Here is a 25,835-nt window from a genome sequence, read left to right on the forward strand (position 1 = left end):
ATATTAATCACCATCATTATATATCTATCATTGATATTAAACCCGTTTATTTTTTATTATTTAAAAATATGTTAATAAATTAAGAAAAGTTCTGATTTTTAATGTGTTTATCGAGTTTATTTATTTATTTATAAAAATAAGTAGTTTTATTTTTTATTTTTTAAAGAATAAAATCCTATATGGTTTTTAAATAAGTGATTTTTTTTCAGAAAAAATACTTATATTTAAAAAAAAATTATTTTAAGTTTAAATTTATTGCTAATTATCTTATTATTCTATATTCTATTTTTCTTTATTATTGTCATAATCATCAAGTACTTATTGTATCACCATCTACCATCATTTGCATTTATTATAATTAAATAAAGAAAAAAAAGAAGAAAATAATTTTCAACAGGAGATATTCTTCACAAAATCCCTTGGAATTGAAATATTTATGTGCCTCAAATATAAATTAATGTAGAAAGAATATAATATTATTTTTCATTATAATTTTCAGATTAATCATTATTTCGATTTCATCATTGCTTCACGCAATCTTATTCTTTCGTTGTAAGTTGCATGAAACATGCATAATTGCAATTAATACCTTTTTTTTTTCTTTTTCTTGAACAAGCATATTAGAATACTTATATTTTATTTAAATAAGATATTCTTTAACTGAAAATTAAAATATTATAATATTGAGATTCTGGACTCATTCAATGCTAAACTATGAGATTCAGACACATCTTTCAAATTGTATGTCTATGTTGGACATACGTATTAGATACCGACACTCGTAGAACACGTATCGATGAAATGTATAGTTCAAAAAATATTTGTTAGATTTTTGACAATTTTATCACAGTTCTAATATCATTTTAAAAAGGAGAAATACATTAATTTTCTAAAAAATCAAACTTATTATATAAATTTTTATTATGATTATAAAAATAAGTAACAAATCATTTTGAATCCGTCATGAAAAACATCTCTCTGCTAAAAAAATAAATATAATTGTGCACATAATTTTTTATTGTCAATTTATATAATTCATTTTTATATAATATATAAATTTGTGTTCTTTTATCCATATCGTATCAATATTCGTGTCAATGTATGTGCTACATAGATAGATTGATAAATTAGTTTTTTTTTTTAAATTTTTCATATTGGTTGTTAAAGGATATAAAAAGTTGCTTTAAAATAAAAATAGTAGTTCTTTTCACTTTTGGTTTCACAGCAAACAATTTTATAACACTTTTATGATATTACTAACTGATAAAGTATGAAAAAAGTTTATGATTTTTATGTTTTTTAATTGATCTGAAAGAACAGTGTAACTTAATTATTTTTTTGGAATTTTGTGGTGTAAGTTATAAAGGTCAACCTAAGTGGGGTTGAGTGGGTCTCTTCTAACTATTATCAACACACAAATTACTATTAAAAAAATCACTTGAACAAGTTGGAAAATTGACCAAAAGAATAATAAAATTCAAACAAAAATACTTTGAATAAAAAATATATTTAGCATTGGATTTATTATTGGAAAATAATGGATATTTATTGGAATTTTTAAATTTTCTATATTAGAGACGACAACTAAAATTCTAATTATAGTTATAGTTCGAATTTGTTAATCGAATAAAAATAAATATAGATAATACTTAATTTTATAAATTAGTTATAAAGATGTGTTTTCATTTGCCTGTTAGTCTTTGTTTTAAATTAGAGATGCTCTTAATTTTTTATTTTAAAATTTCTGTAATTTTTATTTGACATTAAAAAGAATAAAAATTATTTTTTTACATTAAATTCTTAAATGATATTATATTATTTTTTATTTTTTATAAAAAAATATTTAGAAATAAAAGTAAATATGAAATCTTACTTTCAAAGAAGATGAAAACAAAGTCAATTGTAATTTTTGCCTTTCCTAATCATTGAATGTGACAACCTTTGAAATTACAGTTATTGTTATTTTCAGTTTTGAAATTAATGAAATTTTAACTTTTATAGAACTATCAACTTGAAGTTATTTTCCTCTTAAGTCAAAGACTTTTTTTTTCTCCAATCATCTCAAATTATCTATAATTTTAACATTTGTAATTTTTTAAAAATAATTTATTTTCTTTATTTATAGCTAGGGTAAACTTGTGTGTTTTTCTTTTTTTATATTAATAAAAAAAATCAGCACCCCAAAAAAGTTATCAAAATGGTTAATACTTTTTTTTATCACATTTCCTATACAATAACTACTCTTTTTTCTTCTTCATTTTTCTCCAAACATGTAACACAATAAAAACAATTATCACAATTTTAAAGATGAAATAGTAAGAAAATATTTATTAAAAAATAAATATAAAAATTCATCTTTTTGTTAATGGTTATAAATTCTAGATGCACCATTATTATTTTTTAATTTGCTCTCATAAATGATCTGAATCTTGATGATTAGAATAAACACAATATATTCATTAAAATTAAATATGTTTTAATAAAATCCTATTCACAACAAATATTTATTTATTATTCTGAATCTATTAGTAAAAAGTATATAATTTAATCAATGCAGAAAAACCTTAAAAGGTATATAAGTTTTTTTTATTTGTTTTTTTACTCTGACAATGATGTCTAAATTATAGACTAAATGAGTTGACTTAGAATTTTAATGATTCATCTTCTAATAGTTTTGGAAGTTAGAAAAAGACAAGAAAAAAATCATTATTAAAACAAAGTGTTACTATTACATCTCAATTTCTTGGTGTGAACTAAAACAACATGTCTGAGGCGGCTACAGGTTTTGACTAATCTCCTTCTGAGTGATTTGAGTTGAAAATTGAATGAAAATGGTCTTGAAAATTGAAAGTAGATGAACCCCTTTTGCATTATTGGACATTGCTGAACTGTTAAATTGCATGAACAAAAGCCTCATCATGACAGTGACATTTTGTTATTATAAGGTGGACATTGCCTGAAGGCATGGTTAGGTTGTTGCAGTTAATAGAAAATGTGTGATTCACGTTATTTGTTCTTTTATGTCTGAGACAAACATGTGATGAATTTTGGGGTGCTGAGGTGGTGTTCTTGTTTGAGACTTGGGAAGGGTTTCATATTGGAGAAGAGTTGTGGGAGTAGCTTCTTTACCAGAAAGGATTTGAAGCTTTTCACAGTTTCAACATTGAACTAAGCTGGGGTTTGACTGGTTAGTTGAAAAACCTTCTATGATTGTTCTTTTTTTTGTTTTGTTTTGTTTGTTTGAGTAAATGGGTTTCTGAATTTTTATCACACTCTCTGTCCCTTTGTGAATGTAGTTGGATCTTTGAAATTTCCCTTTTTTATCATTTAAAGTTGATAATTGCTCACTGGGTTCTTTCTGGGGATTGTTTCCAAAATTGGGGATTTAGGGATTAGGTTTTTTGACTCATGCATTGAGAGAAAAAGTGTACCCTTGTGAAATTCAGAAATTCAATTGTTTGAATTTGATGCTTGAAACCCTTTGATTTGTCAGGTTCTTTGTCAAAATAATGGAGATTTGCTTTCTCTTTAAAAAAACAACACTCTTTTCTTTTGTATGTTTCTGAGATTTCACTGCATAGGTAAATTTTATTGAGTTATATATTGATAGACAATTTCGCTTAATGTTAATTGATTTTAAGATGAAATATGACACCCTACCCCTACTTAGTTATGATGTACATAAGGCTAGGATAAGATATATTTAGATAAACTTCTGTATAAATGCTTCAAAAGAGAAGTAAAACAAGAAAAAAAAAAAAAAAGGTACTTTGAATAGATAAAAATTAGCTTATGCATAAGTTAATTTATAGAAGTATGATTATCTAAAAACTTGTTTTTACGAAGAAGGCTCTATAAAAACTTTAAAACCTAATTTAACCTTATAAAACCGCTCTTATAAGGTGAAGTTATAAGGTGAAGTTCTAGTTGATGTGAGATCTCCACATATATATTCACTTAATAGAGCAATTTATTTCATTTTCCTATCTTACTTTCTTCTCTTAAAAGTACTTATGAAGAAGTTTACCCTAGTAAGTCCTTAATTTGGCTTGAGAAATTTGTGTTGCAAGTGTTTAATATGGAGTTGTTATTACACAGTTGGAGCTTTGTTATTTATAGAGCCTGCAAGTAACTTGATATTCTGATGGAACATTCATTTTGTTGTTGTTTCTTTTGGGCTGTTACAGATAACTTGCTTCCTTCTTTGTAGGGAAGAGAGATGGAGAGGATTGTGGATGCAGATGGAAACATTGTATCTCAGCGTTCCTCATCTTCTTCTTCAGTTGTTGCTCTGGCAATCAAGGGTAACAAGAAAAGCAAATATGTGGTACAGTGGGCACTTAATAAGTTTGTTCCTGAGGGAATGATTATCTTCAAGCTGATACATGTCCATGCTAATATACAAGGAGTTCCAACGCCAAGTAATGCATTTTTATGTTTAATATCTTCAATAAAGTATGAACTTTATGCATATGTTACATTTGCAAACTTCTAGATGTAATGCTAACTGCATCAGTTGCTGTATTCTGAAGAAATTTGTTTAGCAGTCTTTCTTTGTGCCTCAAAGTTAGGGAGTTTTCTTATTTGCATTACTTTTGTCAACATGACAAAACTTTAGAACGCGATTTCGGGCCATGTTTCTTCTGCTGTTTTCATTTTAATCATTACAGGAAAATCATTAAATAGAAACTAATTTTAGAGACGTTATTAACTAAATAGAGACAATCTTATAAACTAAAAAAATTAGTAGTATCTAATGTAGTTTCTATTAATAATAAAAATTTATAAAATAGTTTATAAATTGTTATATAAACATTAACTACCAAGATTTTAACTACTTACTACTTTATATTCTAAATTAGTCTTTGAAAGACTAATTTATAATCTAAAATATTAGTAGTTAAAACTTTTGTAGTTAATTTAGATATAAATTTAGAAACTATTTTATAAATTTTTATTAATAATAGAAACTATTGTAGATACTAATAATTTTTTAGTCTCCAAAATAGTATTTAATTTAGTCTTACAATGACTAAATATTTTTTTGTTTTGGTCACTATTTAATGATTTTCTTGTAGTGAATGTTTAAGAGTTTTCAGCCAGAGAAGATTAGTAATTATGTGGGTTACTTAAGTTTTTCTATATAACAATTAATCTGATAATACACAAGTGACAACGGGTAGAAGATGGTTATGAACTAGCAGAAAATTATTTCATTAGGATAATATAACATTTTTGTATTTCCAGTGGGAAATGTGATCCCTCTTTCACAAGTGCGTAATGATGTAGCAACTGCATTCAGAAAGGAAGTGGAGTGGGAAAAAAACCAAATGATGCTACCTTTCAAGAGATTGTGTGAGCAAAGAAAGGTCAGATATGATAGATCATGCAGATTAACCAGAATAATTAGTGCAATGTAGGATTTGTATTCTGATATTGTTGGTGCAGGTGCATGTGGATGTTGTAGTGATTGAATCAGATGATGTGGCTATTGCAGTAGCAGAGGAAGTGGCTAAGGGTGCTATAACCAAACTTGTTGTTGGAGCTTCATCTAGTGGCATATTTAAAAGGTATTTATTGATATGTTGATGTATAGTTCAATAAGCCAGTTCTGATAACAAATGATCTCAAAAGCTAACTAATAAGGGGAGAGAACCAAACACTTAAATACCATTGTTTTTTTTACCATTAATTACTACTTGTTGGCTTATCATAAATTGTACTTCATTTTTTTTTGGTTTTCTCTTTTTGGTCTCTATCTGATTATATCTCCCCTTTACTAATGTATTGTTTTCAGTAAACAGAAGGGTATGTCTATGAAAATATCAGTAAGCACTCCAAGATTTTGCACAGTTTATGCTATTTCGAAGGGAAAATTGTCCATACGACAGTCCGACATGCCGATTGATGTAAGCATCATGGATGATGCTAGTGAAACCAGTTTTTCTTCCAGCAGCTCATCTAACTACACTTCCACCTCTCAGACAGGTATACTACTACTAGTAACTTCTTCAAAACTATGTAAATCCTAAATAAGTGTTAATTTAGGTGTCAGTCTAGCTGAGATGTCAAGTTACATAGTGATGCCTAACATGAAAACTTTTATATATAAAAGAAGTGTTGACAGCATATTTAAATTCTTAAATTGCTAGCATCATGTCAGTATAAGTACATATCCAATACCTGAAATTTTCTAATTTAACATACTTGTGTTGCAGCATTGATAGTACACAGATAGGCACCTGCTCATATATACTCCAGTAAATGGTAGAAATTCACATTATTCTTCAAATCATAATTTCCCAATGACTCCCATGTGGGTTATTAGAAATAGAAAAATATAATAAGAAACCATCTACACTTAAACTATGACTCTATATTTTACGAGTTCTACTTTGATATTTAATGTTCACATTAGATTGCAAATAAAGGTAACACAGTGGGGTGCTTGGTTTCAAAGATACGTGTTGCATAATGGAAAACATCAAAATTGACTATCCCCTGTATAGTATAATTATTATCCTTTTTGGATGTGTACAGAATCTACCTCAGTTTCATCATATGCTGGTTTACACTCGTCTTCCCTAGCAACACAACGATTTCAAGCTCTTTCAAGTATAAATAGTGTCCTTCTAAGCACAAATCCAAGTTTATCTGACACTAGCCATTCTAGGGGCCAATCTCTAGATCTTGGGAGAGAAAACACTGCTACCAGCTCTGCAAGAAACTCAGACATTGATCATGCCTTAAGCCGAGTCTCTAGTTGCAAAAGCTTTATTTCAGATACTGAATCTTGGATGTATGATCAAAATTCTATCAAGGATGTAGCACTAGCAACTACATTTCCATCACCTAATATGCAGGTAATTTGAATTTTCTTTCATCTGGCTTGATGAAATAGTTCTTATGTCCGACTCATTCATCAGGTGATGGCACCTTCTTGGAAAACGTAGACATATGTATACTTGTGACATGATTTAACATTGGAGGGTAAAGTATTAATACCTTTTTTTATTTTCGTTGTACCGTATATTTGACAAGTCTCCAGCAACACAAAAAATTTATCTTCACTAGAACAATAGTGTTTCATGCAAATGCAAAACTACAAATATGTTGTGCACAATCCAAAATTTTATTCATATGCAATCCTTCATAGAAAACTATATGTTGCTTGTCAAACAGCTATTGCTTCAGCAAATTCCAGTTAAATACAACTCCAATTTGCAAGTGAACTTTCTTTGTGGTTCTTTATTTTATCAGGCAAAATTTAACCTTGAGCTGGAAAAGTTGAGAATTGAACTAAGACATGCCCAAGGACTGCATGCAGTAGCTCAAAGTGAGAAAACTGAAGCATGCCGGAAGGTAATATCTATTTTCTTATCGCCAGAAACAATTTCTTCTACCTAATAAGTGCAATAATTTAATGGGAACCCTGCACCCTGGCATACCTAAGTTGTTTCCTTGTTAGGTTCTCTTTCTTTGCTTTAGCACCCATAAAGATGCATTACCTTATTATTGCAATTGGAAGATGAATGCACCTTCCATATGCCTGCAACTAAAATCTTTGCTAGTATTGTCAAATGGATTAACATCCTTTATTGCTTGGAACAGCTGAATGACCTTAGCAAGAGACGGTCAGAAGAAACCATGAAAATGAAGGAGATTGTTGCTAAGGAGGAGAAGGCAGAGGAATTAGCAAAACTAGAAAGTGAGAAATATCAGGATGCATCCAGAGAAGCTGTATATTTGAAAGAATGTGCTGAAAGAGAGGCTGCAGAAAGGAAAGAAACAGAGTTGAGAGTCATCCGTGCTACAAAAGAGAAAGAAAAATTGGTGGATGCTCTAAGTGGTACAATGTTGCAGTACCGGAAGTTTACATGGGATGAAATAGTCTCAGCTACTTCATCTTTTTCTGAAGATCTGAGAATTGGAATGGGAGCATATGGAACAGTGTACAAGTGCAATTTGTATCACACAACTGTTGCTGTTAAAGTTCTCAACACTAATGGAAATCGTGAAAGCAAGCAATTCCAACAGGAGGTATGAAAAATTTATAAATAAAATGGTAAAGCAAAAAAATGTTCCATAATGAGATAAAAGAATAAGTATATAGCGCTTCATTGCTGCAGATGTTTCTAGCATTTTGAGTGGCAAGTTTGGATTTTCTCATTGATATATCAAAGTTTATAATCCTAATTCAAATATAATGGTTAGGATGGGCAAACAATCCAAATCTTCAAATCTAATCCATAATTATCCAAATCCATATTACTTTAAGTCTATTTTAATGGATTTATCTCAAATCTAAATCCATATTTTAGGATTTTAAGTCCAATCCATTTAAGTGGATTTGGATTGGATAATTTTTGGATTTTGAAAATCCAAAATCAATGCAAGTATGAGTTAGTTCAAGTTATGAATATGTTAGGCCAAGATAAGCTGAGTAAATTTGAAGCCAGACCAGCCTATCTCATGTAAAGTCGAGTTGACTAGGGTCCAAGTCATGCAAGGTTGGGTTGGGCCCAAGACAAGTCGAACCAAGCCACTCAAAAGTCAAGTTGAGCTAGGCTGGTCTGGCTTCAAATTTAAGTTGGAAAAATCATGTAAACTAGATTAATCAAATTTAAATTAGATTTTAAATTTAATTTGATCTCGTGAAAATGGATCTGAACTCATTTTGATTTAGTGTCAAAGCACTATCATTTTTGGAAGGGGTTTAGGCCTAACTCCATTGTACAAAACTGGTTTATAATATGACAATTACCTCCATTTGTATATTCTATTTTGACACTATTTCTAATCGATATGGGACTTTGATTTCCCCTTTATCTATTAAGAGAGTATGTGGACAAAACTTAGATATAGTTCCTTAAGTGTCTTTTATACAGTTTTTCAATCAAAATTAGAGTTTCACCTCGGTAGTCTAGTTGACTTCTAATGAAAATATATTACATGGATTATCAATATTAAACTCTACTTCTGATAGAAAAAAACACCAAAAATAGCTAAAGAACTGCAATATATGAAATCATCTATGTTTGAAATGTATCAAGTTAAACAATTATTTTTATCAGAGGTTAAGTAGAGTAAATTTAAAACATACAACCAAAAAACAGGTCATTGGTCTGGGTGGCATCCAAAACAAGATTCTATTTTCTCTATCTGGCATTGCAAGTTTTTATGCTTTTTCTAATTTCCAGCACACTTTACTTGAACAAAATTTAATGAAGATTGTTGCAAATAATTATAAGACAGGAACTGAACCAGACAATAATATTGATTTATATCTTTTCTTTTCTTCTAGTTAGAGATATTGAGCAGAATTCGTCATCCAAACTTGCTTCTTCTTCTTGGTGCATGTCATGATCATGGATGTCTTGTATATGAATATATGGAGAATGGTAACCTGGAAGACAGACTGCTGAGGAAAAACAACACTTCCCCAATCACATGGTTTGATAGATTTCGAATAGCTTGGGAAATTGCATCGGCTCTCGCCTTCCTTCACAGCTCAAACCCAGAACCTATTATTCATCGTGACTTAAAACCAGCAAACATCTTGCTTGGTCGTAACCTTGTCAGCAAGATTGGTGACATTGGACTTTCTACAGTACTCCATTCTGATAATTTATCTACCATGTTCAAGGACACAGCACCTGTTGGAACACTCTGCTACATTGATCCTGAGTACCAAAGGACAGGGTTAATATCTCCAAAGTCTGATGTTTATGCTTTTGGAATGGTGATCTTACAGTTATTGACAGCAAAACCAGCTATAGCACTAGCTCATAAAGTTGAAATTGCAATTGAAGGTGGGAATTTGACAGATATATTGGATCCAGAGGCAGGGGCTTGGCCGTTTAAAGAGACACTAGATTTGGCCGTGTTAGGATTGAGCTGTGCAGAACTTCGGCGTAGAGACCGGCCTGATTTAAAAGATCAAGTGCTTCCAACACTTGAGAGATTGAAAGAAGTTGCTGATAGGGCCCAACATTCTGCTTCAACTGTTACTATTAAATCCAAACCTCCTAATCACTTTATCTGTCCAATTCTTCAGGTAATTCAATACTCCATAGTGATAATACTATCCATTTTCTATGCCACAAAAATAAAATGTGTTACCTAAGCCTTTGGGTGAACATATTTTAAATTCTAGTAGCAACAAACCCAACCTTTTTCCTCATGATGAGGTTGGATACCTTGATAAAAAAAATGTCATAATGTTATTTTAAGTTTTAGTTACTTATTTGGTTCTTATACTTATTACTTTTACATTTTTGCCTTTATACCTAAAACCTGAATGTTTTGGTTTGTACATATACTCTTAGAAGTTAGAATTATGTTTTGATCTCTGCTGTTAAGTGTGTCCTAAGCCCTTCAGCTAAAACCATGACAAATTGTATAGCGCATGTTAAACCCCCAAAATTGTCACTTTAGCAACAAATTTGTGATAGTTTAATAGCTTCCAAAAAAAAATTGTAGCAACTCTACACTGTTAATATTGATTTGTGACGGTTTTATGAAATGGAAGGACCAAAACAGAATTAAATGTTCATATGCAGAGACTGAAAGGTCAAGTTTCTAAGTAGAGACTAAATGTAAAAACCGTATAAGTATTTGGACCACCATTGTAAATCATGTTGGATAGTAAAATATCAACTTATATACAACCTTTTTAATGATTTCACCTGTAGATTCTGATAACAGCTTTCATAAAAACATAAGGAACATTCTGTGCATGTTAACTAGTTAGCACAGTAGCTTGAGCTAAACTTTGTCATCCAACTGTCTTGTCAATGTCCTTGAAGGTGTCTGTTGTACTTTATGTGATGCAGGATGTGATGGATGATCCTTGTGTTGCTGCTGATGGATATACATATGATCGCAAAGCAATTGAAAAGTGGCTTCAAGAGAATGACAATTCACCAATGACAAACATGGCCTTACCTCACAAGCATTTAATTCCTAATTACACACTTTTGTCAGCAATTTTGGAGTGGAAGTCCAGAGAATCATGATATCAGCAGCAGTTCCTTTCTCGAAGTTGATATCAAGCCCAATATTTCTCTGATTTAGGGTTCTTAAAACAATGTAGCAGTGTGTTGGATATAGATATTTTTTGTAGCTGTACCACCTAAGAATGCCTTTTGATTAATTTAGGTAGATTGATTTTCAGGTGTAGATAAATGTGATTCTATTGTCTGATTCTGTTACAAATGTTAATCTTGTTCTTACTATAAATAAATAAAACAAGAATGTATTTTTTTGTATACACAAGGTACTAAGGGATAAACAATCTTGTTTGAGTTGGATAAGAGTATTATAAGCCATAAAACTCTCCTTTCAAGTATTGAATGTAGTTGCATGTTTAGGATTCAACTCAAGTATTGTTTAAGCTGGAATAACCCCTTGGTGGTTCTTCCATGTTGGATGATTTATAAGAACCACTTTAAAGCTAGATAAATCCACATAATTATCCAATACTTCTTATCACACAAGTAGAAAATAGTCAATGAATAAGTCGTGTTTTTAAAAGTATTTTTGCGTGCTTAATTCAGAGCTCTATAGAAATTGAATTTATGTTTATATTATATATATATATATATATATATATATATATATCCTCTTAACAGTTTTTGAAAATTTATAATATAAAACAAGAGTGTTTGTATGGATGCAAGTGTTAAAACACTTTAAAGGGTATTTTTTTTTATTTGCAGAAAATAGCATAATATAGACATACATTTTTCCTATGATATTTTCTTATAAAGGAAAATTGTAAAAATGTGTATAAACTATAATAAACACACGTCCAGAATGCAATTTTACATTCGGAAAATTTTATGTTCCAAACTGACCATTCCAAAAGATAAAAATTTGCAAGAGATTTCTTATATACTAAGTTCCATATATTAAAAGGACTTTATAGAACCATTTTTAATTCTTAAACAGTAAATTTGAGTGACTAAAACTATACTTTTTAAAAAATATATGAAAGACTAAAAAGGATATCTAAAATTTAAAGGTTATCCGAAAATTTGGAAGACAGCATAAATTAACCCTTTAAAATATGTTAAAAATACAACCACGACATTTAATGACTTTGCTCTACATAATAAATTAAATAACTACACAAGCAAAATCTTACTTAAGAATGAAAATGTTGAACAAACTTGTATTAGATGTTCATGGTATAAGAGTAATGATGTACATAGAAAAGTGTGATGTACAAAATAATCAAGCCTTCTTCCATTTATTGCGATCGCCAATAGAAAATCATGAACAAAGCACACAAAAATATATATATTCCTATTACAAAAATTTCCCTCCATGGTTACAAGTTCCAAACTTTCAACTTAATGATGCAGTTACATTGGTAAATAGATATATATTATACACAAAACCTTGGTGTTAATTATCCTTTCATCCTGGTTCCTGTTAGAGCAAGTAGCTACTTCCACAATTAAACTTCGGGACCAGATGCAAACATGGATACAAGACCTCTAAACACTTGGGCTGAAAGTTGGTGTGCCTGAAAAATCTCTCCATCCACATTCCATACACTCTCATCGCCAGAAGAAGTAAAAGAAAATGCAGGGGTCTGCAAAAGCTAGATAAAATTAATATATTGTCCATGGTCATACTTGGAGGTGGTGTGGATTAGGGTAAAACTAACCTTATGATGTTCAACAAACTTAAAATTCAAGGGGTTTCCCCCTCTTCTTGTAAGTTGAGTCAGATGCCTGCATCATTTTGTAAAGCAAAGAAAAAAGAATATTGTTACTGAATGTGTAAGATATATTTGATTTCTGCAGAAATAATGAGACAAACATATAAAATACAGTCAATTAAACTATATAACATATATGGGAGCAGAGCATATAAATTTTAAAAATAACAAATTAAGGTTCCACAGAAAAGAGCATCACTAAACTTTTTCATGATTCAGTCTTCACAAACTGGCCACATGGCTGTGTAAAAGATTATTATTCTATTTATTGTAATGTAAGACTGGAAGTGCCAGCTTTCCAGAGGATTTTTTAAGCAATAGTATGTATTACACTTTTACCAAGAGCAAAATATCCCACTACAAAACCAGGTGCAAGCCATTATATTAAATGGCCAATGAATAGCATACATTTAATGTAAAAGTTAATTTTCAATTCGAAAATTCCATCAACTCAATTAAGCAGATCCTACATGTAAAAAATTCCAAGGATTCAAAAGAATGATATGAAATGGCATTGCAACGCAATACTTCCAAACATAAGCTAGATAAAGGTTTCTTTCTTCATAGCAAAGAACAGATTCAAAATTTACAAAGAGACTTATTGACTTTCATAATTTCACATGCACAATGTAGAAAGAAGACAGGTGGTGTTCACCATAAATAAGATGCATGAGGACAGTCTCTAATCAATATTAGATGAAGAAAACCATCAGACAGGTGTGCATCAGCCACCAATCCATCCGGTGCTTTTTCATTTCTGCAAGAGATTACAGCAGCTCCTACACTAAGAAAGTGTCCTTTGGATCTTGCCCATCTGGTTTCTTCTGAATTCAGATGAGGTGTGAGGCTGCAAACTCCAACGGATGCATGATTTGGCTTTTCATTACAAACATTGCAATTAGTTCGGCAGATACGTTTTTCTGATATGTGTGAAGACCTTACTGCCCGTATCAAATTACCCTGATGATCTCTTTTGGAAGTCAAATTGATTTCATCTGATTCAACATCTAGGTATGCTATTTCTGCCTCATACGACCTGAAGATATGCATGCAAAGGCCAAGTTAAATAAGCAAGATGTTAAGTGTCAATAATAGAAAAAAGCAACAACCCTATTAGTTTATGCATAAAAAATGTCAACTATTCCCCCAGGAGGTCTTTAACCATTTTTTTTATGATAATTGAATAAAAAGATTCATTCTCTTCATAAGAACCAACAAGGAGCGATTCTTCAATTCGTCCATGGAGTTGAAAACTAATTCAAGAAAATTTTATGATCCAAATCAAAGGAAACAATAGCAAAAATAATCCCTCATGATACATCAACAAAAACCGAATTCATGGTTACAATCTTATATCCTAAGAGATAAGGACTGTGCACACTTCATTCAAGACTCCTGAGAGTGCGTAAGGAAATAAGGAAAGTAATCCAAAGAGACAACCAAAGACTCTCTAAATTATTCTAAAATACAATCAAGATATTATCAGATATTTTTCAAGTATCCCAACTAATGGAACCTATGAGAAAAACAACATATGTTTTATGAAAATGGAATCTCTGGTTGTGGTTCAAAACAAAGAAAGAATACACATTACATAGTCCCAATATAACAGACAGAATAAGAGAGTAAAATAAGAAAAGTATGGAATTCAAGAAAGCGAATTACTTAGAGATTACCTGTGCTTTAAAAATACCATTGTTCCGGCATAATCATAACGTTTGGGACCCATCCAACGATACTTCTCACTCTCTGTGATGACATCACCATAAAATCCATACCTGAGATCAATAATGTAGGATATGGTATTACTAAATCTTTATAACTATTAGAATTAATTTGTAGTATATGCAAGATGACTAGCAGTACATGCCTCAATGGGTAATAAATTGAAAACCGGTTTCTTGATGGGTCAAGAAAAATTTCAATTCAATCCGGTCTATTCTCACAGCTAGTGGTCATGTGCAAGTAAATTCAAGATCCAACCCAAAATTATATCTATAAATTGATTGAGATAAAAAGAGAGAAGATTAAAAATATATTGGAGCATAAAATATCCTCTTATTTGAAAAAGAAAATTCAGTATTACCCACACATTGAACATATTTGTTGGAGATCTCACATTGACTAGAGATATAACCAAATTTAGTATATAAATTGATACAAACCTTACCTTAAAAGCTAGTTTTGTGAAATTGACTTACGTTTAAAGTACACCTTTTAAGATATCTGAAAAGGGAAACCCCTTAAATACCATAAGCTCTACACTATGTAAAACCTAATCACTTGAGAGGAGAGCTTAGGACTTCAAAATAGGTTTACTAAGGACCAAAACTCAGTATAGTTAGCAAGCTAAATTTCTACAATTTTCATGAATCAAACTAACAAAAGCTTGCTAATTTAATTCCCTCAACTGCCATACAGCACTTGGTTCCTTTGAATATGAAGCCAGAAATATGCTTGAAAGATAAACATTTGCAACTAAAGTAAGCTTAAAGCAAGAGTTAGGATTGTCTTCTTTTTATATTTAAAGAACACATAACAGAGGAATTACCCTGAAAAGGAAGCTGCATAGCGCACATTAGGTTCAACCTCAGATCTAGGAGTCGTTTTCCACCGTACAACTTGAGCTATGTCAAGGTGCACCCTCTTACCAAGGACAATCTGCAATGCAGAAGTAATAGGATCTCGAGTTCCAGTTGTACTACAAAATACAGAGTTTTATTCAGAATTTCACATAACCCATGTGAATTGTATCAGAAAACTCTAAAATTACAAAAAAATATTGGCTACAGAAATCTTAAGTGCATATAATTTTCAAAAGTATATATTAAAATGTTTATAAAAAATCTAGAATATTTTTAGTGTACCTTAGACTATTTTAGAATGTATCAAAGATCTTTAGAATATATTGAGAAATAAACTAGTTATCTAATTAATGCATAAAATTGTTTCCTAATTTTTTATTACCTGATTTACCTCCTTTATTCAGGATTACTAGTTTATTGTAATGATAGGCTTAAGCTTGTAAGAGTAATACTACTCTAGTACTTGTGTTATGTAGCAGTAGTTACCCATTAGTTATATAGGAGTTGCCTATAAATAAGAGGGGCTATGAGGGAGAAGGTCGTCTTGGGAATTCTTTGGGACAGAACCAGGTCTCTCAAATACAAGGAGTGTTACACGGTTTCCCATTAATAAAGATAATTTCCATCTACAATCTGATCTAGGTTCTATCAACTCAATCTAATTATCATATTATAATATAAATGACCACAATTACTAGGACAAGATTTAGTGACTAGTATAGTATTGATACAGCACCATATCAATCTAACATCACTAAATTTTATACAGTATGCAACTTTTATTATAGATATAACATCAATATGCTCTTACAGGCATCATGAATAGTTATGGAGGCATTTTTATTTTCTAGCAAATCAGTGAAAGATAGTACAGATGGAAATAAGTATATAGTTAGGTTAATTTAATGTCTATGTATGAACTATGTAGTGAGTAGTCAATTCCTAAGATTTGGTTATCATGGTTAGGCTTCCTTGATTAAGCTGGTATATATTGAGATATATGCAGCTCCTGAGACTGACTGAGGGCACTAGTTTTGCAATTGTCTCCATTTTTTCTCTTTCAACATGGTAACTAGTGCTTTAGAGAGGTAACCCAAAATGAAAGAAAAACACGGATACCCATAGATCCATCATCCTCTAATAAAAAAATTATGTCCAGTTTCAATGCATGTAGTCCATAGGCAACCCTTTCATTTAGTGACCATAATTAAGCCTCCTTGATTAAAGATTGTATTTACTATATGACTAATATATATGTTCATCTCCCTGTGTGTGATTGTGACCCTTAATTTCCGAATCCAACTGCTAGAAAGTACAATAGTAACAACTAAATGTAATTTATGCAGAACAAGGCAAAATGAAATTTGGATAGAAGATATTGCAAATTGGTTTGGTTCTTGATGCATAAAAATCAAAGCACATGATTCTTCATAAATATATTCTATAAATTGATATTAGATATGACATATATATCATCTCTAGTGCGGAATGGAAAGTACGAAAGAAAAAGGTTACCAGATTACAATGGCATCAGTTGAACCTGCAGGAATAATCCCAAATCTAAACCATTCATTGGGAACAGGAAATTCAGCAGCCTTATCTGCAGAATCTTCAAAAGCAACACAATAACCAAGCATTAAATGTCATTTCCTTTTTTCCTTTCTGTTAATAGTGGCTTTGTGCTTCTATAAAGTAAAGTAGAGATGTAAAGGAGGAGAAATGGTGGTTGCAGAAACTAACATTTCACAGTAGTCACTGAAGTATGGAAAAAACTAACATGTTAAATGATAGAAATGATACAATGCAATTATGAAGGGTCGGAATGATGACCGTAATTAATGCAGAACTGACATTATCGGGAGTTGTTGTAGCATTGGAAACATTAAGGTCTTAGAAAGTAGCTCAATGCTTATTCACTGTCTTTGTAAATATAAGTTGTATTTACTTTTTCCTGTATATAAATACAAATATGCTATGGCCAAATCAGTCAAGCAATTCACAAATTACTCTCTTAATTTATCCTCGTGTCTCTAGTATCTATTTTCATGTTTCCCAACTCATTCCAGTTTCAAAGGCATCCAATAACTAAAACAATATGTACTGAACGAGTCAATAACTTATCACAAGTACAAAGCATTTGTTTGGGAAGTAATGGTGTACAGATAAATTAAACTCACTCAGATTTGAGATTCTAGATCCAAATTGTTTTGGACTTGAAATCAGAGGAAACTGGTCTTCCTTTTTACTTGAAGTCTCAGCAACTATTTCATCGTCATCATGATCTAAGGAATAACCATTATCTTTAACCACATGCACAAAATCTGAAGGCGTTGGTGGGTATGGAGCTTTAAACCTGGGAGAAAGAAACCCATTTAGGATTTCATTGAAAAATCCATCACCACCCTGGAACCACCACAGTTAGAACAATATAATTTAAAAACTGAGGAAAACCATTTGAAAGCAACAAGTTGAAAAATGAATAAACAGATGCATCTAAAATATAAAGGTTTGAAACTTGATAAACAAAAAATCTCATAAACATTCAAAAGAATGATTGAGGAATTAGATCATAACAAGAATATGCACATAAGGTTCTTGGAAATTGCAATGTTGTGCAAGGCATTATGATAAATATCAAATCCAAATGCCAATCTTGATATTGCACAAGCTCATCATATCAAAGAAATCTTGTGACACTGTATCATTTGATAGAGTATATTAGATCAGAAAGCTAAGTTTTTCACATTCATTTATGGTTCCAGAGTTTAGACAAGTTTTATTCAATTGTTGAGGAAAGGCGAAAACAGAAAAGTGATAGAACTGGATCAAGACAGAAACAAGTGGAGAAAATAAATGAAGAGAAGAGAAGTGATGAAATGTGTACTATTCTCTAGCATAACTCTCATAATAGAGCCAGACATGAGGTACTGTAGTACTTAGGGTATTTGAGTGACCCTGACTCTTCCCACTTTTTACGAGTTCAATCCAATCCTTTCAAATGACAAGATATATTTGTTTGTAAACCTCTCATCTTATTTATAGGTAATATGGCTTAACTCTTCTCAATCTCCGCCCAATAACAAATAAATTTTAATAACTAACAGATTAACTATCAGACCCCTAACAAAAAAGAAACTTCAAACATCAGAGATTAGATCCTCTGTGAATAGGGAAATATATACAGCTAACAATCAAGGATTGCATCCCTTATTACTCTTTAATTTGTTTCCATATTTTGTATTCTTGATCATTATAATAGAGAATCCTTTGTGAGCTCTAACACATTCTCTAATTCATTCATTCTATAAGAAAATTAATTTATTTCAATTTTGTGAAAGAGAAAGTGCTCTCAAAAAAATCATTATTGATTTTGTCAGCTCCAAACCAATTGGCCGACTTGTTCACTAATTCTCTCAATGTTGATAACATTTGTAATAAGTTCGACTCGTGATATATATGCTCTAGGGTTACAGATATGGATAGATCCTCTGTAAATAGGGAAATATGCCTCACTAACGATTAAGGATTGTATTTGTATCCCTTATTCCTCTTTATTTTGTTTACATATTTTGTATTCTTGACTTAATGGAGGAATGTGTAGCTAACAATCAAGAATGTGTCTCCTCATTGGAGGAATATGATTTCATGGAAAAAGGAAGAAACAAAATTTTATTGCCAGATCCAATGCAGAGACTGAGTAACAAGGTACAGCTCTCACTACATGTGAGCTAATATGGCTAAAACATCAACTCCAAGAATTGCGTTTCTGTGAAGTACACTTAATGAATCTCATTTGTAATAAACCAAGCAACCCTGCACATTGCCTCCAATGCAATCTTTAATGAGCAGACTAAGCATATTGAGATTTATTTCCATTTTATTATGAGAAGGTTATGTCTGGAGAAATTACGAGTTCATTTGTAGTTCTCAGAGCAGTCAACAGACATTTTCACCAGTCTCTTCAAGGACTGAGAATAGCAAACATATGTTGCAAGCTTGATGCATCCAGCTAATACGCTCCAGATTGAGGGGAAGTGTTGAAAAATATTATGTAGATTATAGAGATGTATTAAAAAATATGACAAGTTTGATTTAAATGACTTTGTTCTAATTTATATCAGCTTTTAGTTGTATTTATGTAAATAACATTTTTAGGAGATTTGTACCTAAGGTAATTATGATCATATTTCCTGTATCATCGTGTCTCTCTAGATTTACCTCCATTCATGTCCTTTGTAAGGTTTAATCAATCATAAATATACATGTTTTTTTCAATCATTTCCTCTAGTCTTAACTATATCATAATGAGGGTTATCAGCATCAAAACTCAGTTACTTCTGGTCTAGTTCTATTTGAATGTAAAGAAGGGAGATAAGTTCTTACAACGGCTACAACACCATCATATGAGTTAAGCTCCATATTTGTTATAGAAGACATCACACCAAATGCCTCTCCTGCTCTCTCTGTCACGATCACCTAGCAAAGAAAAGCAAATCTTATTACTAGGATAGAGATCAATAATTTCATTTGATTATCTGTTACCACATAATATTATCACAAAGTTAAGTTCTCCTTCTCTAAGTTGCATCCAGAGCAAATAATAACAGTTGTGATGTTAATAGATTTATGTTAGACACCTATACTTGAGATCTAAAGGTATGGCGGTAAATAAGCTGAGCAAAATTAAAAGACAATCACCTCAAGCTAATTCAATCAAAATATATCAATCTTGAGCAAAATCTCACATAAGATATCAATCATGTGCTTAAACAGACAGAGCACAAGTCAGTAAGGTTATTTGAAGAAACAAATGCACACAAAATTGGTCATTACTTCATTCTCCCCTCACCTCCAATATATTATTACATATTTTCATTTAATAAATTTATTTTTGTTGATCATTGACAAAATAATGTCATTTTTTGTTATGGACAAATCTTACATATTGTACTTTTTTAGGTACATAAATTTGGGGTTTCACCTTGGGAATTTACATTTTATTAAATGCATTATATATTTCAAAAATGAAATTCCGAATTTAATTGGACAAAAACACTAATTGTACCTCTAGTACAGTACATAAGTTTTGTCTTTATGTTATTTACATTATTAATTATTAAATATACATAATAGATCGGACTCTATTTAATCAAGCATCGAAATTGACCATGTTCTCAATCAAGATCTACCATATACATATAATTATTTTTTAAACATTTATAAAGTGCAATTATAACTCAACTTTTAACAGGACAAGCTCAACTAGATCTCTGGTGGTTTTATTTGTTCATTTCACTAGTCTAAGCTGTAGATTGACTGGCCAAGGCAAGCACAAAACATATTATTTTAAAAATGAATCTAAAATTAAAATATTTACTAAAAGAATTATTAAAAGAAATATTTACTAAAATTCATAAGTTAACAGCATGAAATTAATGGAAATGGAATCATTTATTCCTGTTACAACAGCTGGGCACAGTCCAAAAATAATATTTTAAAAGCTATTGAGCAAGGAGTTGATGGCCAAAGACTTGGATAGGAGTTAAGCATACATAAACATAACATTGAAAGTTTATCAAGAGCTATTCATTTAGGATATTGTCAGAGATTCTAAAGTTTCACCTTTGTTTCTACTTTAGCGCGAGAGAATATAGGAGCTACAGCTTCCCAGGTTCTACAGCCATTACCTTTACCGCTCCTTGGATGAACAAAAACCTAGTGAATCAGAAATTATATCTGGGAAAAGTTCATTTTAATTAATCAATAAAAGTAAAATGCAAAATTGTAAATGTTTGACCAATAATAGAGCATACCAAAAGATTCTTTGGTCTTCCAACTTCCCGTTTCAAAGAAGCATTAAGTTGATTAACCCACTTCCGACACATTTGCAAATTTGTATGACCAAAAGTATAATCAGCCAGGATACACTGAGAAGGTTGATTCTTGCTCCTTATAAAACCATGCACAGTAAAGCGGTACATCTGCATAATTGTAAGCTAAATAGAGAGAAACAAAACAAACCTTAAGGAAAAAAATTGCATAATTGTAAACAACAAGAGCAAACCTGTATGTCTTCACCCAAAAGTAGACATTCAGTAGCAGGAGGGAGACTCGATATGTAAATTGAACCATGATCATTTAAGTCAACAGCATATATCTCAGAAAGTTTGATCTCAGTAGCAACCTTAGGAAAATATTTAACACGTAAACAAGTTGAAACATCCTGATCCATTGAACATTTAAGAAAAATAGTATTAGAAGAACCCAAACTACATGCTCAATTTAGTAATTACCAGTTTAAAAACTACACATTGCTCATATCAGGTCATATTATTGCAACTAATTATAAATATTATATACATACATATATATATATATATATATATGTATTTTAGAGTAAAAATGAAAAATGAAAACATAAACAAGCCATGACAGGGATGAAATGCTAGAAGAAATTTAAACACAAGGGAAGCTCTGCCATTATTAATTTGGATATGAAAAATGCTTGAAAAAAATCTTTTTATAAGAAAACATATTGTTGTTACTTGACAATGATAGTATTTCATTCGGTTCTGCAGCAAAGAGTATGGCATTTGGCTATATTAAAAATTTACACACGATCAAATCTAATACAATGTGACTATAAAGCTGCCCTATTTTATATTATATGCCAAACTCTATGGCAGTTGTTCAATTTTATGAGAATTACACATTATAATTTGTTTAAAACTACGTATGAATCTTTGTGAGTATATGTTTTATATATGCCAGTTCCTCTACAACTATTAGATGCACTATAGCAATTTGATTGTCCATGTAACAGCCTTCCAAGATATTGGATTGTTGGTTGTAGGCAGCTCTATTTCACATAGCAAAACCACTCAAATGACTAAAGAAATGAACCAAGACACATGACTCAATTAAGTTGCCAATATTGTCATATACACACAGCTATGTTTGGATGTATCTGGTTAATAATTGCCAAAGTCAGATGAACAGATCCCTCTCTCCAGGTCTTGACCCACTGCCAAGTAATACCCACCATCTGTTCAAGCTTCACAGATGGGGTCTCATGAACCACAAAATTCCTTTCAGCCTTTCGCAACTCACCCACTTGTCCAAAACCATAAACGTTGATACACTTGGTTGGAATTGGATCAACCCTTTTGCAAAAGTATCCTATAATTATGGGACTTCGTTTAGATTGAGAAACTTACCCACTTTACAAAATACCAGTTGTGCCCCCCTTTGTATTTGGTCTAACCTGATTTGTCCCAATTCAGCCCCAACCCTTGCTTTTTCCAAAAATGTGTTGCTACCATGTAACGCCACAATAGCATGTATCTTCTCCTTCCCCTCCATCACCAAGTAGTGTCTTCCAAAATATCAACACCACAATTTCATGTATCTATTGGTAGGTTCAAGTTGTCAAAAATACCAAGCAACTAGACTGTAAGTTGAGATGAGCTTGATGACCACCCACTGACCACCATTAGAAGCAATTCACAAATGTCTCCTCTTGTCGATGCAAGCTTACCTTCATTTTTTGTTTTCTAACAATCTACCCAATGGACTAGTCTCACCACCACTCTCCTTTGCACAAGAATGGGACTTGTCATTTTGACCCCAAACCCATTACCATTTGGGTTTTCTTCCTCTTCATTTCACCAGGAGCGTGTAAGTTGATCTCACCCTCCTCTATGGTCAATCCCTCAGCAAAACTACAACTGGCATTCTCTCTGCATCTTCTAATCATAGAAAGCAACAGAAAATGACTCCCAATCTGCATCGAGATCCTTTTGGCACCATGACTGAAACCAAAGCATGGCTTCATCTCACCCTTCATGCTCGTGAATTCCCATTGCAGTTTATCACATAATTGAATTTCTTGCTCCTCAAAGAACCTTTCAGCTCTAACGATCCACTCAATAGAATTCATTCCCACAAAGTCTGGCTGCTCCAACATTCATGTGTTCTCCATCTCCAGATACACTGGGTCTCTCTTGAGCAATCCAACACATTGAACCAATTTATTGGGACAAAATATTGGTAAATTTGTATTATAGACTGAAAAATAAATCTATTGCTGAAGAAAACCCCCTATAATCCCAGAGAACTAACTACTCAGAGAAACTATTTATCTGCCTAATAACAAACAACAACCTAAAATTATTCCCTAAATACCTCTCTAGCTCCTCTATATATAACCTCATTTCTCCCCTTCTTTCTCTATAACTAAATTTTTCCTCCCTCCCTGCTTTCCACCTAAGGTAACTATAGTGGACCATGGACATTTGGGCCTGCTAGTAGCCCATACTGATTGTCCTGATTCATTAGAAATTGGAAACCTATCACATTCTGTCTTGCATAAGAGCAGTAAGAAATCTGACCATGAAAAGCGGTTTATGTGTTGTCTTGAAAATAGGTGATCTTACACTGACTGTTCTCAAAACAAATCTTGAATGCTGCGCTTCGCCCCTCCTAGTATCATCCTGTAGCATGAAACGATGAAATGACTCCCTTAGTGGTTCCACAAACTTCATGGGAGCTTAAAGTCAAACTTGCGTTCCATTAAAACAGCCAACAAATCCATCCCTTACCCACAAATTTGGCTCCTCACTCAAGCTCTACCATCAAAAAACTCAGACCCCATTCAATTAATACATTTTATAAAACACACCAACTACATCATACACAGTCAGAAAAAATCAGGATCAAAACCAATATTCAACCCAACATGTGGTCGGGTGCTGGTACAAGGTACCTATAGGTACACATGGTTCGTCATTTTTTTCATAATTATCACAAGAGTTTTCAAAGAAAACCTGGTATGTGGTACCCCGAATTCAATAATACCCCGAATTATTGAAAGAATTCAATAACTATGATTCAGCATAATCTAAAACAAGGGTGAGATCAATGATCCACCCCATTTCCCAAAAATCAGACATTTTGACAAACACGTTGAAGGCAATGAAATGGGCTTACATTATCCAACGGTCCCACCAATTTCCAAGACAAGCGGTCCTCGTGGAAGGTGAGGGTGACCTCCCCAACGTGATCCAACAAAAAGGTGGAGCTCAAAACGGAAGCTTCATCATCAAAAAGTGAAGCTGTGAGAGACGTGTCCCCCACATGACAATCGTTTCCTTCTCTCTCCATTCACAAGGGAAGAAGAGTCAAGGAAACGAGTTGATGTTTGTTTACCCGAAAATTAAAATTAAAAAGTTGTGGAAAAGGTTGAAAAGTTTCAACCAGGTGAAAAAGGCTCGAGTTTGTAGCGTTTGGAAAGTGGAAGGAAAGTTGAAAGGAAAATCTTTTATTATGGTTTCGTTTGGTGTTCTGTTTTCTTCCAACGCAACTTGTGAGGGGCAAAACCATTGACTCTATTTAGCGCAAGCATGCCATTCACCACAAATTTTGATACCAAAATTGAACAGAATATTCATTTTCCAAAGATTGCATACCAAAAGAGTGAATGGTTATTATTTTTTTTTCATACAATTTTTTTTTGTGTCAAATTCAAATTTAATATTTAAGTAAAATAATTTAACCAATTTGATCCTTTAACATTTGAAACCATGTTAATATAGTCCTAGAAAAAGCATATTTGTCTTGGGTTTTAAAAATAGTTTTGTGGAATTATTTTGCCATTAAAAGATCATTCTAACAATAAATAAATAAGAATTGTTTTAATATTATTCAAGATGATATGTATTTCTAACAACCAAGATGATATGTATTAAAAAAACATGAATTTATTACGAGGAATATCATCACAAGATACGAGATATACGAGATTGAAATTGTTGAATCGTTTGAAGAAATACATTAAGGAGATTTAGTACCAATGATTCATGAGTCAACCCATATAGAAGATTACCGCACTTTCAATCTAAAATCGTACAACATTTTCAATATATGTTGCTCAAGTTTTTCCTTTTCACTAAAAGTAGAATTAAAATTATTTGGATTCTTATAAGAAATTATTACTCAAAGCATTATCATTGTTGCATTAATATAACTAACTATAGATAAATGTCAATGACATTCAAAATTTTAGGAGTTATCGATGGAATAATGAATGAGAGGGATATTTAAGAATTTAGAAATCTTGTCGTTGAAAATTGTTGTTTAAAGAGACTATGTGATTTAAAGATGTAATAGTGTATATAACACGTCTCAAAGGAGTAGCCACGTTTTCAAACCTTGAGATATTGCAATTTTTTCATATAGTCCACGAAAGAGTGCACAATAACCAATTTGATGATAATACATACAAGGGATTTTCGTCAAAAGGAATGAGCAAATAATCAAAATTAACTACTTGGGTGCTCCACCAATACCATTTATGCATGGAGTTCTCTTTATCTTTTCTACAAAAATTTGCACATAAAGACAATATGAAAGCATTGTTCATATAAGTAGATGTTAGAGGGTATTTTGTCATAAAAAACTTTTAAATAATTAACACTATTGAGGAATGAATAAATGTGCTTCAAAACTTCATTTTTATTGAT

The 25,835-nt window shown here is 31.6% G+C and overlaps 2 protein-coding genes across 10 annotated transcripts; one reads left to right on the plus strand and one right to left on the minus strand.

Annotated features, from left to right (window-relative positions):
• The first annotated feature begins 2,737 nt into the window (after positions 1 to 2,737).
• LOC137834645 (U-box domain-containing protein 35) lies at positions 2,738 to 11,272 on the plus strand. Of its 3 annotated transcripts, none has more exons than XM_068642734.1 (10): positions 2,738 to 3,187; positions 4,211 to 4,421; positions 5,248 to 5,369; positions 5,449 to 5,570; positions 5,798 to 5,988; positions 6,541 to 6,863; positions 7,261 to 7,362; positions 7,612 to 8,040; positions 9,305 to 10,057; positions 10,836 to 11,272. In XM_068642734.1, the coding sequence occupies exons 2-10, from the start codon at positions 4,220 to 4,222 to the stop codon at positions 11,016 to 11,018; spliced, it is 2,427 nt and encodes an 808-aa protein (XP_068498835.1). In that variant the 5' UTR covers positions 2,738 to 3,187; positions 4,211 to 4,219; the 3' UTR covers positions 11,019 to 11,272. The 3 variants fall into 3 exon arrangements, with proteins under 3 accessions (XP_068498835.1, XP_068498837.1, XP_068498836.1); XM_068642736.1 differs by having other exon boundaries at positions 5,290 to 5,369; XM_068642735.1 differs by having other exon boundaries at positions 3,050 to 3,187; positions 4,188 to 4,421.
• Positions 11,273 to 12,227: 955 nt separating this feature from the next.
• LOC137834646 (ceramide kinase) lies at positions 12,228 to 24,758 on the minus strand. 7 transcript variants are annotated; one of them, XM_068642739.1, is made up of 13 exons: positions 24,304 to 24,758; positions 23,751 to 23,807; positions 21,380 to 21,538; positions 21,129 to 21,296; positions 20,938 to 21,030; positions 19,699 to 19,791; positions 17,493 to 17,718; positions 16,831 to 16,924; positions 15,282 to 15,431; positions 14,407 to 14,508; positions 13,386 to 13,766; positions 12,677 to 12,743; positions 12,228 to 12,601 (listed from the first exon to the last, which is right to left on the minus strand). In XM_068642739.1, exons 1-13 carry the CDS (start codon positions 24,475 to 24,477, stop codon positions 12,464 to 12,466), a joined length of 1,902 nt encoding a protein of 633 aa, XP_068498840.1. In that variant the 5' UTR covers positions 24,478 to 24,758; the 3' UTR covers positions 12,228 to 12,463. The 7 variants fall into 7 exon arrangements, with proteins under 7 accessions (XP_068498840.1, XP_068498839.1, XP_068498838.1 ...); XM_068642738.1 differs by having other exon boundaries at positions 16,831 to 16,915; positions 23,706 to 23,807; positions 24,304 to 24,681; XM_068642737.1 differs by having other exon boundaries at positions 23,706 to 23,807; positions 24,304 to 24,681.
• Between the last annotated feature and the right edge of the window lie 1,077 nt (positions 24,759 to 25,835).

Source organism: Phaseolus vulgaris, chromosome 5 (genome assembly GCF_000499845.2).
Source record: "Phaseolus vulgaris cultivar G19833 chromosome 5, P. vulgaris v2.0, whole genome shotgun sequence".
Classification (NCBI taxonomy): domain Eukaryota; kingdom Viridiplantae; phylum Streptophyta; class Magnoliopsida; order Fabales; family Fabaceae; genus Phaseolus; species Phaseolus vulgaris.